The sequence below is a fragment of the Phyllopteryx taeniolatus genome, chromosome 4 (genome assembly GCF_024500385.1).
Source record: "Phyllopteryx taeniolatus isolate TA_2022b chromosome 4, UOR_Ptae_1.2, whole genome shotgun sequence".
Classification (NCBI taxonomy): domain Eukaryota; kingdom Metazoa; phylum Chordata; class Actinopteri; order Syngnathiformes; family Syngnathidae; genus Phyllopteryx; species Phyllopteryx taeniolatus.
Window position 1 is genome coordinate 29,713,476 of NC_084505.1, and position 15,875 is coordinate 29,729,350.

The 15,875-nt window shown below is 43.7% G+C and overlaps 1 protein-coding gene across 1 annotated transcript; it reads left to right on the forward strand.

Moving 5' to 3' along the window:
* Positions 1-8,709: 8,709 nt before the first annotated feature.
* LOC133477106 (transcription factor Sox-10-like) lies at positions 8,710-15,719 on the forward strand. The gene is made up of 4 exons (XM_061771478.1): positions 8,710-8,810; positions 9,109-9,774; positions 9,934-10,208; positions 11,350-15,719. The coding sequence occupies exons 2-4, from the start codon at positions 9,338-9,340 to the stop codon at positions 12,141-12,143; spliced, it is 1,506 nt and encodes a 501-aa protein (XP_061627462.1). The 5' UTR covers positions 8,710-8,810; positions 9,109-9,337; the 3' UTR covers positions 12,144-15,719.
* Positions 15,720-15,875: the final 156 nt, after the last annotated feature.

The window sequence follows — 15,875 nt, forward strand, 5'->3', positions numbered from 1 at the left end:
TGTCACCACTTGGAACAAATGTCAGCATTCTTTTCACCGCAGTGACACGGGAAGGAGGAATGCCTCACCACCAATTATACGAGCATTTAATGCAGAATGTGACCCGGCATGTGAATATTTGACTTCCCCTATCGACGTCCCTCGCTTGCCGTCTGCTATCGTCCTCTTTCTTTCTGTTTTTTTCTTTCCCCCGACCTTTTCTCTCCATCCTGTGCCACACATTTTTAGGACCCCCCCCCCTCACCCCCACCCCCACCCACCACTGTAGGAAAGGTTGTTTTTGTTTGTTTGTGCGCAATACTAGCAAATTGCCGTCAACGTCACTCATCAAACGCTCACACAATTAAACTCAGAATATTGGGATACAAATATCACAATATGGCAATTCTGCAGTAGTATTTTACTTTATTAGTGAATGATGAATCAGAATAGAATAAACTAGAATAGAACAGAACAGAAGAAGCTTTTACATGTAGCGGTTAGCACGTCTGCCTCGCAGGTGAAAGGATCAGTTTATCAGACAATAAACATCGTAGCTTTCCGTCAAGGTTTTTCTCCCGAATCCTTTGTTTCTGATGGAGTTCCGTACCTACGACGGCAACGTAACCCAAATGTGCACCTGACTCTGAACATGCCGTAGAATGTCACTAACCTCCGCTAACACAGTACGTACTAAAGTCATAATTAGAGTAATGGTTTGAAAAGCACCATAAATATAAGACAATGGACGGAAAAGCACTACGGCGGTAACTGAATGTGACTTGTTGCGCCACGTGATCACAGATTCTTATGCTGCTCGCCAGGCACGTGCACACACATTTTTGGGGGCAGGTGCTCAAGTCAAATAAAGGGCACCTATCGCCAAAATTATATATATGCACAGTTCTCCCAAGGACTTCAAATTTTAAAACACTTTGAATTGATGACACAGAGGTTAACGTTTCATCCATGCATCCATTTTCCGTACCGCTTATCCTCAAGAGGGTCGCGGGCGTGCTGGAGCCTATCCCAGCTACCTTTGGGCGAGAGGCGGGGCGCACCCTGAACTGGTCGTCAGCCAATCGCAGGGCACATATAAACAAACAACCATTCACACTCACATTCACACCGAAAGGCAATTTAGAGTCTTCAATTAACCTAGCATGCATGTTTTTGGGATGTGGGAGAAAACCGGAGTACCCAAAGAAAACCCACGCAGGCACAGGGAGAACATGCAAACTCCACACAGGCGAAGGCGGATTTGAACCCAGGTCCTCAGAACTGTGAGGCAGATGTGCTAACCAGTCATGCACCATGCTGACTTAATTTCTATTTCATTTTAAATTTTGATGAATGAAGAAAAGATTGGCTGCAGCAAAAAGGGTATTTTTTTTGTCCAGGGAAAAATGCCAAGTGCTTATGAACCACCTACTAGCTATGTGTGCACATGCCTGCCACTCACTGTAGTTAACCTCGAAATGTCGCATGTACATAGGAACGTCATAAAACCCTAAATATTGATTATTAATGATCAATAAATACACCGTGATACTCTTATTATTGTAAAATGTTATGATAATATCATGTTGTAACTTTATAATTCCCACCATGACTATCTACTTTGTTACTGGGGGGGAAAAGATTAATTGATCCATTGTGACTTCAATAAAACTATTGTACCGTATTCTATTCTAAAAATAAATTCCTGAATTGAAACATTTATCCTAATCTGCACAGAAATCAATTCCTATGTTCTTTCTTGGGCCACAAGCAGCTCTCTACAAAATTCGAGGAAATCAGTTCAAAGATACATTTTCTGATAATAACGTACAATTGACATCTCTGCATGTCTAATATTTTGGCCCATAGTAATGCTAAATAAGGAAAGTGGACAACCCCGTGATGCAGTACAGTTTTACACAACTCCAAACCACATTAACAAACATGTCGTTAAATTAATCAATCCTTCTGACTGTGTCAATCCAAAGTGAGCATTTGTTGCTCTTGAAGAGCAACATTTTCGATACAGCACTTGTATTGAGTGCCGTTCGATTGTGGTGAAGGTGTAACGTTGCCAAAGGTTTGTTGTGCACCTGAGGATTGACCTTTTCACCTCCCGACGGATCATGAGACCTTGTCCTCGTCCTCCACCCTCGCAGGAAGCGCTGTCTCAGGCTCTTGTGACACTGTGGTGCGTGCATGCGTGCGTGCGTGCGTGCGTGCATGTGCGCAGCTATGGAGAGGCCCATTACTGCAGTCACATGGCAGGTTAGCACAGGCACTGATGCACCATGTGAGCTCTATTTTCCTTTTTTTTTTTTTTTTTTTTTTTTTTTTTTTTGCTTACAGCCACAACCGGCAAACCCCCTCAGGCCCTGCGCAACAGGCTCACACTGAAAATGTCACAAAATATATGTGGTTCCTTTTAAAAAATATATATATATATTATTACTATATATTTTTTTTCTGCATTAAAGATAATTTTCACTTGTATGACAGGCCGGCAATATGCTTTGTAGTTGAGTGAGGTAGAAGACGGTTCAACTGGGTTTAGTTACATTGACTTTATTTTGTTACATTTATTTTTGCAAAGCAGCGACAAGCCACACTGCGTTACATTGGGTTACATTTAGTGAAGCTTAGTTTAATTGTCTTTTTGCATTATGTCACGTTTCCTTCAGTTAAACCGTGTTGAGCAAAGATGACTCGAATAACATCACGTTTATGTTTAATTGAACTGAACTAAGATGAGTAAGGTTACTTTGTTGGGTTTAGTTTACTGTAATTTCTCATGTATGTAATGCGCACATTTATAATGCGCACCCCCAAAGTTGACCGCAAAATTCTGTAAAACCCTTCTACCTATGTATAATGCATTTTTACAATGCATGATTTTGCTTCTACCCATATGATCAAAACATGAAATATTATCTGTATTTTGTTAGTTTTTTTGAAAGAATTATTCTGAAGTTAAGCACCTTATTTGAACACTTAATACTTTCTTTTTATTTACTTGCTCTTATTTAGAAATTCACAGCCCTATTTTTATTTAGTAAATGAGAAAACACACAGTTGTGCTCATATGTTTGATTACCCAGGCAGAATTTGTAAGATGGGTACAATTCTTTAAAGAAAACATGAAGGTTTTTCATAACCTCTAGGTGGTGTTGGCAAACTAGAATGAAAGTGTACAGCTTTTTCATAACCACTAGATGGCGGCATACATTTATAAAATGTGAAGGTCTTTTCCATTTTCCCCTATACCATATATGTCAAACTCAGGCCCGAGGGCCAAATTTGGCCCACGATGTAATTATATTTGGCCCGCAAGACCATATCAAATGTGTATTAGATCTGGCCCACCAGTATATAGCACATGCGCCACTAATATTCCAAATCCCAGAATGCTTTGCTAGTGTGTTGGCCCATCAGTCCAGACCGACGACCGCCCCTTCCCGTTCTGTTGAAGTCGTTAGCAACTATGCTACGAGTCTCCTCGAGCAAATTTACACTACACCTTCCCAAAAATGGCCAAACGAAAGACGCAAAACGGTTAACTTCCAAGACAGGTGGGAGGCAGATTGTCTGTTCACGAAAGTAAAAGACAGACCTGTTTGTCGTGTGCGGAGCAACATGGCTGTAACAAAGAATATAACATACTTGAATCGTTGTTTTTTTGAATGCCCTTTATCAACTCCTAGACAGGGACTGTTAATAGTTTGAAGTTTGGATTTTTATTGAAGGACATTTTTATTTTTTTGGGGTTGTTTTGTTGTTGGCCTTTGAAAAAAGATGTACATCAAAAAGAAAGGTAGTTGGAGAAAGATAAATAGAAGATGGAGAGACAGAATAATTCATGTTTTCTATTTAAATACAAAACAAACAAATACCACTGATGTCTTTCTTCACAAATTTTATTTCTCGTGTTTATAATATTAAAGTTTGTTTATTCCAGATTCAGTGTTTAAGCAAAATTTTAATTTGTTGTCATATGATAAACTTTAACGCTACATTTATGCAGAGAAGGGAAACATGCACATCGCTGTGATTTTTCATTAAATATTGCGTTTGGCCCGCACGCTGTCCCAATTTTTTATTTTGGCATACCGTGAATTTGAGTTTGACACCCCTGCGCCTATACCTATGTATAATCCGCAATATTGAGTTTTGACAATTTTTTGGGGGAAAAAAATTGCACAGACATGATTCAACTTAATTTAATTGGGTTGAGCTAGGATGAGTTGATTTACATTTACACGTTAAATTGAGACGAGTTCCATTATTTTACGTTATGCTACACTATGTTACCTTTAGCGTGGTTTAACTGGGTTGGACTGAGTTGAGTTTCATTATGCCACGCTACATTACGTTCAGTTTGTCTCTATTTGCGTGAGCTGAGATGAGTTGAGTTGCATTATTTTACGTGACGCTACGTCGAATTTATTTTTGTTTTGTTTTTGTTTGGCTTATGTTACGTTTAGTTCAACCGAATTGAGCTAAGATGACTTAAATGAGTTGGTTAGGTTTTGTGACATGAAGCTATGATGAATTTACTTGAATCGTGCTGTTTCCATTATGTTGAATTTAATTGGGTTGAGCTAAGATGAATTGTGTTGCGTTTGTTCCATTAGGCTACATTGAATTTATTTGAGTTTAATCGCTTTTATTTGCATTATGTTTAACTTAACTGGGTTTAGGAACAATTAGTCGAGTTACCGTAACTTACGTTACATTTAAGGGTTGAACTAATATGAGTTGAGTTGAGTTTTGGTATGTCACGTTACACTATGCTTTAACATTTTATCTGATTTGGCTGAACTAAATTATGTTAAATTTAACCGGGTTGACATTTAGTTGAACTGGAATGAACTCGAATGAATTGAGTAAGATTTTGTTATGTTTCGTTTTGCATCACATTTCGTTTCATTCGCTTGAGTTAAATGACGACAATAAAACATCTGTAAAACAAATAAATAATGTTAAAACTCAAATGAACCTCGGCTGCATTATCAGTGGCGTTTAGTTGCGTCAACTTACATGATGTCAAGTTACATACATGAGGATTAGTTTTGCTTCTGTGTAGTTTAGCGAAGTCGAATTAAATCAAGTTTAGTTTGAGTTTCTTGATATGCTTTTCATATATGCGATGTATACTTGAGTAACAATATCCGTTTTCATCCAACCCCATAAAATGGCCATTATTTACTCCAGCGCAATTATTAATAGACAGATTGTGATATTTTGACCATAAAAGAAAGGCATTGTTCAAAGCAGAACGCCCATCACATCATCTATAGCCGATCGCCAGCCCAAGTAACGAGCAATGGTGTGTTTTCCAAGTAGGCCTAAACCCCAACGATGAAGAAGGCCTGTGTTGCAGCCTGAGCATGAGAACAACCTGCAGGCGAGGAAAAAAACTAAACCACAAAACATTTGATCAACGTCATCTTCCGTGCATATCAATTTGCCGTCGACCAATTGCAATTAAAGGAGCTCAAACGCTTGAGGCCGATTGAAGAAATGCCGCGACCCATGGGATGTCTGCATTCAGCTTTTTGTTTTCCTTCCTTTTTTTTTCTCCTTCTTTGGTGTTTTGCGATCGATGTGCGCCAAGTACAGGAACACACACATTAACACAAACATAAATGACAAGGTTCCTTAAATATGTTAAAGCTCGTGGTGAATTTATTATACTTCGGGATTGTTTTTTTTTTTTTACGAATTGTCTGACTAATATGCAGTATGTAGGTGAATGTTTTCTTTTTGTAAGGAGCATTAAAAATGTATATCATTTTACCACACAACGCCGCGCGCGGGGGGGGGGGGGGGGATAAAAAAACATTGAGAAGGTCAAAATATCAATTAATACACGACGTTTCTCGTGATAACTATTTTTAAATTAAAATGTTTTCGCTTGTCTTGTACTTCTGAACGTCATATCACATCAATTCGAAATATAATTGGCGTTGCCGTATGTCTAAATAAGATTCTATTTGCACTTTACCGCGAATGCTAAATGCGTTGAATGAAGCACACCTATGCATTAAATAAGTGTATCTAAAATTAAATGTAATTTAAATGCAAGGCAAAAAAAAAAAAAAAAAAAAGTCAAAGTTATTGGAAGTTGTTGCGGAGTTAAAGAAATCAAAACAAAACAAAACAAAAAGAACAAAAAGGAATTGCTGGATAAAATGCTTCCACTTGGCGGCGAGTGTAATTAGAGTGCCCCAGCTCGCTCCCTGGGGGTCGTGCACATCCAAGTGCATTAAGTCAACTTCTCTGCGCAAAACCGCAGCTTCCTCCCTCGTGCACTGCGCCAACCTACAGCGCGCGCGCGCGCGCACGCACAAACACACACACACACACACACACGACAAAAATAATGCAACACTCACTTCCAGGCCTGGTCCGGCGAGTTGATCAGCGGGGTGCAGCCTGTGGGTACCCCCACCCCACCCCACCCACGCCACCAACCCCTCATTGCCCCACCACCGCCACCCACCCCTTCCCCCTCCCTCACCTCCAACACCGAGCATCATCCTTCATCCTCATCATCATAAATCCAGAAACGTGCAACCCCCCCCAAAAAATAAAAAATAAAATAAAATAACCAAAAGTGTTGCATGCAGAGAGCGGGCATGCGTCCTTTCTGCTGCTGCGGCGGAGGATTTTCTCCGTGTGCGCCACCAGCGTCGATGCTCGGACACAAGGGCAGAGAAAACACGCACACATCGCTCTCTGTTATCATTTTTTCCCCTCCTTTCCTCTCTTCATGTTTGCAGCACAAAACTGCTTTTTGTTCCCCTTTTTTCTTCCCCCCCCCCCCCCCCCCCCCACCACCACCACCACCACCATTTACGAGGGTTAATGGATAGAGAGGCTCGGGCGTTTGATCACATGGTTGCGATTCACCTGAGATGCAGACAAAGCGAGCAAAGAGAGACGAGCGAGAGCCACGAGGGACACAAGCCTCATTGTTGGTGCGTGCGTGTGCACGGGCGCGGGCGCGCGCGCGTCATGCTTGTCTGCGGCCTTCCAGCGTGCAGATCGTCCGCATCAGTGCCGCTGTGCGTGCAGGAAGAGGAACGCTCAAATTAAATCCCAAACGCATTTAAAAAAAATAAATAAAAAAATAAAAAAATAAAAAATTAAAGAAAGAAGAAGAAGGGGGGGAAAAAAATAAAAAAAATAAAAAAATCCCCAGTTGACAAACATATGAATGTGGGTCTGTTCTTTCTTTTCAATGGTCGCTTCTTAACAGCAACTGTCCGCTTAAACAAGCGACGAGTCTGTTTTATGGTGAACAACTGAGTCAATAGTTTGGATTTTGTACACAACTTTGACCTGCGAGTTCATCAACGAGGTCGGAGTTCATTCATATCTATCTGTACAATTCTTTGCATTTATTTATTTCATCGTTCATTTGCTAAAAAGAAAGAAAAAGTTGCGTAGCTACTTTCTGAATGATATTCATTCTTAAAATCATATTGTAATTGTTTTTTATATATATAAAACTGGCAACATATATAATTATTGCTGCTTTGAAATGCCCTTTAGAATTAACATCCCTGGGACATTATTTAAAAAAAAATCGGAAATGAGGAAAAACCTGGGGGGGAAAAAAACAACAAAATAATATAGTTATGTTGTTGCTCATTCATTTTTTTCACGTCTCATGTCTCACTTTGACTTTCGATGTATCGCCACGTAGTGTCTAAAATGGGGATATTAATTCAATTAACATCCATTCATAATCGTCACTCGGTTCAGAGAGCGAGAGAGAGAGAGAGGGAGAGAGAGAGGAGAGGGAGAGAGAGAGTGATATTGCACCCCTGGCTGCGTGGAGCACCACTGGAATTCGTCCGAGGTTCATTGCTTGTTCTTTTGAAAGGTGACAGTTCTGTATAGCACACATGAGGTAATATATTAGGAATTATATCCGAGAACAATTTGTTTCGGTGCGACACACAATCATTGGATAATGGCTGCTTCTAGAACCGTAGAATGGGGGCTAAATAGTACCCAAGGGCCAAAGAACTTTGGGACTATATATATATATATATATTGTATATGAAGCACTTACACCTGCAATACATAAATTGAATTAGCGACTTAATAATTTGTATGAGAAATGTCGATTGAAGTAACATTTTGCTGTCATAATCCAAATTTTCTCGCAACATTGCGGCTCGTTGCCGGCCTGTGGACACTTGCACACGTCTGCCTCATTTTTCACGGAGACATTTTGACTTGACAAAGAGCTGTAACTCGACATTTCCCGTATGCCAGCCAATCAAAGCGGAGAAGTCGCCCAATTTGGGGTGATTTCAATTTCGCATTGAATGTAATAAGTCAGCGGGCCGATTGTTTATTTGTTTGATGTGGCGTGTCAAGAGTGGCAACAAAGCTGTCTTTCTGCGCGCACTGAATGGCCTCAGTGTGGACTCTTTTCAAGCGACTCTCATGTCCCATCTCACCTCTTCCCCGTTGCAAACGGCGTAGCGAGGGCGCGGACGGGCCCGGCCCCAACGCCCGTCCGCGCCCTCGCCCAATCGGCTCCCGGCGGCCCGAGGCGACAGCCAATGGAAGCGCCGTGTTGCGCGCGGGTGGGCGTGGCCCAGTGCGTGCGCTGGAATGCTGCCTCTCTGGGAATGTTTTCCACTTTCAATCTCCCCCTTTTCTTTTTTTTTTTTTTTTTTTTTTTCTCCCTCTCGCAGTCCTTCTCACAAGGCGCTCTTTAAGCTCCGGTGTCGCCACACAGAGCAGCCATTCATCGGCTCCACGGCCAGCCACACACACTCCCGTGGAACCACTGCGCGTCTCCACTCACGGTAAGCTATGTATTTACAACATTTGTTTCAAAATAAAAACCGAATATTAAAATCAATCAAACATGTGAGCGATATCGATTCGTTAGATGTATTTATTTAGTTTTTTAGATTGGGTTTTAATTGCGATTTGATGAAATGCGGATTATTTGTTCAATTCGTTGAGAGACACGATACGCCATTTATTTATTTTTTGTGCCCATTTTAACGTTTAGACTTTTTACTCCTCAAATTTACTGATCAGAGACAAATGTAGTAATTGATATAGCATAACTAATTTATCGTATGTGTTTTCCCGCAGGTGTAGCGGATTTCGATGCATAAGAAGAAAAGAAAAAAAAAAAAGGACCTGGACACTTTTACGCATCATGACTTCGTATTAAAAGAGTCCACACTAACCGGGACCATCGCAAACTCCACATAGTCCCATAAAAAAAAATTCATTGAAAGTTCTCGTGAAACGAATTAAGCGGGTTTTTGTTTGTTTTGTTTTGTTTTGTTTTTTTTCCAAATTATTTTTGATTTTGTAAATGTCCGGAGAGGAGCACAGCATGTCCGAAGCGGAGCTGAGCCCCGGAGGTTCGGACGACGCTCACTCGCTTTCCCCGGGCCGCGCCGGAGCTCCGCCCGGCCACGACTCACCTCTGACGGGGCCTCCGCCCCAGCTGACGTCGCTGTGCGCGGCGGACGGCTCCGGGGACGACCGCTCCGCCGTCAAGTCGGAGGAGGAGGACGAGCGCTTCCCCATCGGCATCCGGGAGGCGGTGAGCCAGGTTCTGGACGGCTACGACTGGACCCTGGTGCCCATGCCGGTGCGCGTCAACAACGGAAACAAAGCCAAGCCTCACGTCAAGCGGCCCATGAACGCCTTCATGGTGTGGGCGCAGGCGGCCAGGAGGAAGCTGGCCGACCAGTACCCCCACCTGCACAACGCCGAGCTCAGCAAGACGCTGGGCAAACTCTGGAGGTCTGTATGAAAAACAACGCAGCGCAGCGAGAAAGCAGAGAAATTAGGAGCGAGGCCGAAACTGCGACTGGAGCGGCCAATTACGCTCGCGTCTCCATTTACGCATAGTTTCACTTCCACGTTCGGAGTCAAAACCGCTCCTTGTTCTCCTTCCCGCAGGCTGCTCAACGAGAGCGACAAGAGGCCATTCATCGAGGAGGCGGAGAGGCTGAGGAAGCAGCACAAGAAGGACTACCCGGAGTACAAGTACCAGCCGCGGAGGCGCAAGAACGGCAAACTCGCGCCCGCCAACGAGTCGGACAGCCCCGGCGAGGGCGAGGCCGGCCACTCGCAGTCGCACTACAAGAGCCTACATCTGGAGCACAATGGCGGCGCGGGATCACCTCTGGGCGACCTGCACCACCATCACCACCACCACCACCACCACCCTGCCAGTAGGTGGCGCAAGGGGGGCGAAAAAGATCAACGCCGAGTTGAAAGAGTACAGAGAAGTGCTCAGATCGCGATTGCCGACCGGTGTGCCGTTAATCCACTTTCACTTATTACGTACTTCCTAGAAATAACGTAACGTTGTTCAACTATCTACGCCAGCGATGTATCGTGACAGGCAGAACAATGAAATTCTCTTCCGCTAGAGGGCAGCAGGGACAAAACAACTCATTCTGCCTTTCACAATACTTCGCCGGCATAGAGAGCTGAACGTTATTTCTAGTCCGTAGCGTCAACAACAGTTTCCAGACCAGTTGGGCGACACCGGTTCATCACACCTGGCTCGGTGGTTGGCAAGCACTCGTATGCGTCGGACTTGCAACGCCTGAGATTGCGCGGAAACCGAAGCACCGAATCGTTCGGTCGAATGATTACGCCGCAGCAATGACCTGCTCAAATCAAATTAGGCATCGAGTTCGGCGAGCTTAGCCCGAGTGTTTCCCAACTTTCGTTGAGCCGAGGCAGATAGTTCCCATCGGCACCAAACAGATGATTGCTAGCTAGACAGATTATGATGATGTACTTCTTTGCCATCTCGTCAAAGAACATTCAATTGTTCTGCCTGTCGCAACATGTCGCTGGCGCAGATAGGCGGACAATGATGTGTTATTTGCACTCCATAATACAGTAACAGTTTCTGGGACTAATGACGTAATATTGGATCATTTTCTGTGGCGCACCTGCTGATCTCATGGCACAGTGGTTGAAAATCTCTTAATTCGGTTGTACGTGTGGCACAAAAGATCAATGTAGTTCTATACCATCTTAAACTGGGAGAATCTAAAAGTCAAGATGTTGTTTTTTTTTTTGGGGGGGGGGGGGGTGTTTTGTAGTTATCTCCGGTATCATGCTGTTGATGTTCCTTTTCCCTCCGTATTGTTTATTGCATCATCATTGTATCGTGATATTATTGTTAACAATGTTGTCTAGTATATTCCTTCTGAGTTTGTCACAACTAACGATACTTAATTGAGGATGTTCCGGTATCCAGTAGCAACAGTAATAGTAAAAGAAAATGGCATCCATTCTCACAGCGATGTTTAATCCCGGATGCGTAGCTAAACTAAGCATATCCATCCGTTCCAGGTCAGGGTCACAGCCCCCCCACGCCCCCAACCACCCCAAAGACAGAGCTCCAGTCAAGCAAACTGTCAGACGGCAAGCGAGAGGGGGCAGCGGGAGGGGCCGGAGGATCCGGGGGCTCCAGGGGGCCCCTGGGCGTAGGCGGCGAAGGGGCATCCGGCGGCCCTTCGTCATCGGGCTCCAAGCCCCACATCGATTTCGGCACGATGGACATCGGCGAGATCAGCAACGAGGTGATGTCCAACATCGAGCCTTTCGACGTCAACGAGTTCGACCAGTACTTGCCCCCCAACGGGCACCCCCAAGGCGCCGCCGGAGGCCCCTCCGCGGGGACCTCGGCCTCGTCCTACGCCTACGCCCTGGCCGCGGCCAGCGGCCACTCGGCCTGGCTCTCCAAGCAGCAGCAGCAGCAGCAGCCTCAGGGCTCGCCCACGTCCTCCGACCACTCCAAGGCCCAGATCAAAAGCGAGTCCGGGTCCGGGAGCCACTACGCCGAGGCCTCGTCGTCGCCCTCGTCGGGTGCGCACGTCACCTACGCCCCGCTCAGCCTCCCTCACTATGGCTCTGCTTTCCCCTCGCTGGCCTCCAGGGCTCAGTTTGACTACGGAGACCACCAGGCCCCCGGGGCGTACTACACCCACTCCACTCAGTCCCCCGGGCTGTACTCAGCCTTCTCCTACATGGGCCCTACACAGAGGCCTCTGTACACCACCATAGGCGACCCCTCCAGCGTGGCCCCCTCCCACAGCCCCACGCACTGGGAGCAGCCTGTTTACACCACACTCACAAGACCCTGAGGGGGGAGTCCAGGAATATATGGGAAGCGTGTGAGAGCATCTGTGTGCGTGCGTTTGCTAATGGGAGTTCGCGTGATGTGAGCGTGCGTGCGTGCGATTGTATGTCTACGCCATATCGATGTAATATTAGAGGTTTTTTACTTTTTTTTTTTTTAGCTGGTCAAATGCATCCAAGGGGGGTGGCGGGGGGGAGGGCGGCAAGTTGTTCAGCGGGGGCCTGCAGCCAATCAAAAAGATACATTCGAAAGCAATGCGTGCCATCAGGATTGTACGAGTGAAGGTGTACAGCAACTGGAGTGGAGACAATGGATTGTTTGAAATACGACAAACGATAACCCCGGAGAGATTCGCAAACTGACGTCATCCCATTTATTAACCAAACTAAAGGACACTTGTTTGTTTGTTTGTTTGTTTTTTGGGATCTTTTTGTGTTATTTTATATGAGTAGTATCGTTGATGTTGCTATACTAGTGTAACTTTATTGTGACTGACATGATAATACACTTACACAGCTTCACCACTGCTTCCGGAACACGTTTCGTTCAAAGTTGGCGCCCAATTTTTGGGTTGTTTTTGGTAACGGCGGCCTTTTTTCTTCGGCGATAACTCTCGTCTTTCTGTCTGCGTGTTTCTGCGTCTGTATCCTTTGCTACCTATTTGATCTGAAGCGTTTATGGGAACAATAGGAAAAAGAGAGGGAAAGAGAGCTCTTCGAAGATATTTCACATTTTTTTGCTCCGTCTTGGACACTTTACCTCAAGTCTCATTGTCATTTTGTGCCAATACACTTTCCATGCCTGCCCACTTAGAGAAAACTTTGAACTATCTCACTTTTCTTTCTTACTTTGTAACGATTTGCTGAATCAAATCTGGTTGCTAACATGTTGTAATAGAGTGTAGTGCAAAGTTCGATCCAATCCCTTGAGATAATTGGCCAGCTTTGGGTCCTGCTTAAGGATTACTTGGAATCACATGTACAATTGTTCTGCATGTTTTCGACTCCACCGTTGTTCCTAGCGAGCGGACCGAACAGGCTTCCATACTTCCTCTCTGGCAATGTGAATAATAGTCATTACCGCGGGCGTTACTTTACGATATGTGATGCATACTTTCCCATTTTATACTGACCCTCTTACCGTGCCGTTTTGTTTTTGCTATAAGTATGCCACACCTTTTGCTTCCTCCATTTAAAAAAAATAATTCTCAATAGTTTTGCAAAGTGTTTGCCAAGTATTTTGCTTCCTTACAAGAAAAAGCAATGTTGAAATATTATTGTTGTCATCTATTAAATCAATTTATTTATAAAAAAAAATAAACTTGTAAGATCAGTTTATTTGCTATTTACCTCAGTAATATGTGAAGAAAATATAATGTTATTTTATGCAGCAGTCCCATTTTGACTCTTAACACACGCTGCACTTAGCAAGCGAGGGCCGAGAAAAGTAAATTAAAAACACGCCGCTGACGTGTGAACTGTAATAATAACAATCGGTGCCCCAGCAGCATAAGCTGTTTAGTGTGTTTGTATGCACAGTAGGCTAAAATGGACTACTAATTCCTCGCATTTAATCGGCTGGGGACGGAGTTTTACTGCAAAAAGACAAAGAGAGCCATTGAGAGAGCGAGAGGGATAGAAAGTGAGAGAAGGGGAGGGTGTTAAGAACCGGAGAGCTGGCCAATTTCAGCCTCTCGGTATTGGCCTTCTCGCACGCTTGCCTTCTGCGCTGCACCTGAATAAATGCATGTCTGACAAAATCAACTTCAAGACAGCTTGAGTGAGGCCTTCACGTTAGTTGTACCCCTGTGCCTTTAATGAGCCAAGCTTGTTTCAACCAGTCGATGCCGCAGAACATCCAGTGGTGGTGATATTCATGATTATTATAATACATCATATCCAGACCAAAAACATAAAATAATAATAATAATCAAAAGCCTGGCACAGATCCTGTGCCAAATTGAAAAGAATGAATCAATTTAGCAAGAAACATGAAATCGACTCACTTTATTTTTGACACCTGTGTCCAACACCATTCGTGACCAAAATACATAACACAAACATTTCTTTAATACGGAACATTCGGCTCGACTCAATGACACCGTACAATGCATACAACACAACAGCAAGAAATGCAAAAGGTCAGTTAAAATGATGAACAAATATTAGTGAAAGGGAGAAAAATGAACAGCAATAAACACATGAGATTAACTGGAATATGCTGATTTGAAAAGATGACTCTTGAGTCTTGATAAGAAACGAATGAATTTAGAACTAAGCAAAAATATTAGACTAAATACATTTCTAAACACCATACAGACAGCTTTTTATGTCATACTTAGTGACTCAATTGAATTAAAATATATCGAAGACTGTTTATGTGGGGCAGCATTCTGAGCTAGTGGTTGCCGTGTCTGCCCCACAGTCAAGACGTCCTGGGTTTGAACCTCGGCTAAGTCTTAGTGTGGAGTTTGCGCGTTCTTGCATGGTTCTCTTCGACTGCTCCGGCTTCCTCCCGCATCCCATGCATGTTAGCTTCGTTGAACACTAAATTGTCCAAAGGTGTGAATGCTTGTCTATATGTGCCCTGCGTTTGACTGCAGGCGACCAGCCCAGGATCTACTCTGCCTCTCGCCCCAAGGTCGGCCGGGATGCACTCCAGTTTAACAGCGACCCAAATGCGGACAAGAGCTACTGAGTACAGATAATGGATGGATGAACTACAACCCCGATTCCAGTGAAGTTGGGACGTTGTATTAAACATAAATAAAAACAGAATACAAAGATTTGCAAATCATGTTCAACCTATATTTCATTGAATACACTACAAAGACAAGATATCTAATGTTCAAACTGGTCAACCTTATTGTTTTTAGCAAATAATCATTAACTTTGAATTTTGAAATAGGAAATAATCATTAACTTTGAATTTTTTGAACACGTTCCAAAAAAGCTGGGACAGGGTCATGTTTACCACTGTGTTACATCACCTTTTCTTTTAACAACATTCAATAAACGTTTGGGAACTGAGGACACTAATTGTTGAAGCTTTGTAGGTGGAATTCTTTCCCATTCTTGCTTGATGTACAGCTTCAGCTGTTCAACAGTCCGGGGTCTCCTTTGTCCTATTTTACGTTTCATAATGCGGCAGACATTTTCAATGGGAGACAGGTCTGGACTGCAGGCAGGCCAGTCTTGTACCCGCACTCTTTTACTACGAAGCCACGCTGTTGTAACATGTGCAGAATGTGGTTTGACATTGTCTTGCTGAAATAAGCAGGGGCGTCCATGAAAAAGACGTTGCTTGGATGGCAGCACACGTTTCTCCAAAACATGTATGCATGAATGGTGCCTTCACAGATGTGTAAGTTACCCATGTCATTGGCACTAACACAGCCCCATGCCATCACAGATGCTGGCTTTTGAACTTTGCGTCCATAACAATCCTGATGGTTCTTTTCCTCTTTGGCCCGGAGGACACGACGTCCACAATTTCCCAAAACAATTTGAAATGCGGACTCGTCGGACCACAGAACACTTTTCCACTTCGCGTCAGTCCATCTTAGATGAGCTCGGGCCCAGAGAAACCGGCGGCGTTTCTGGGTGTTGTTGATAAATGGCTTTTGCTTTGCATAGTAGAGTTTCAAGTTGCACTTACTGATGTAGCGCCGAACTGTATTTACTGACTTTGGTTTTCTGAATTGTTCCTGAGCTCACGTGGTGATATCCTTTACACA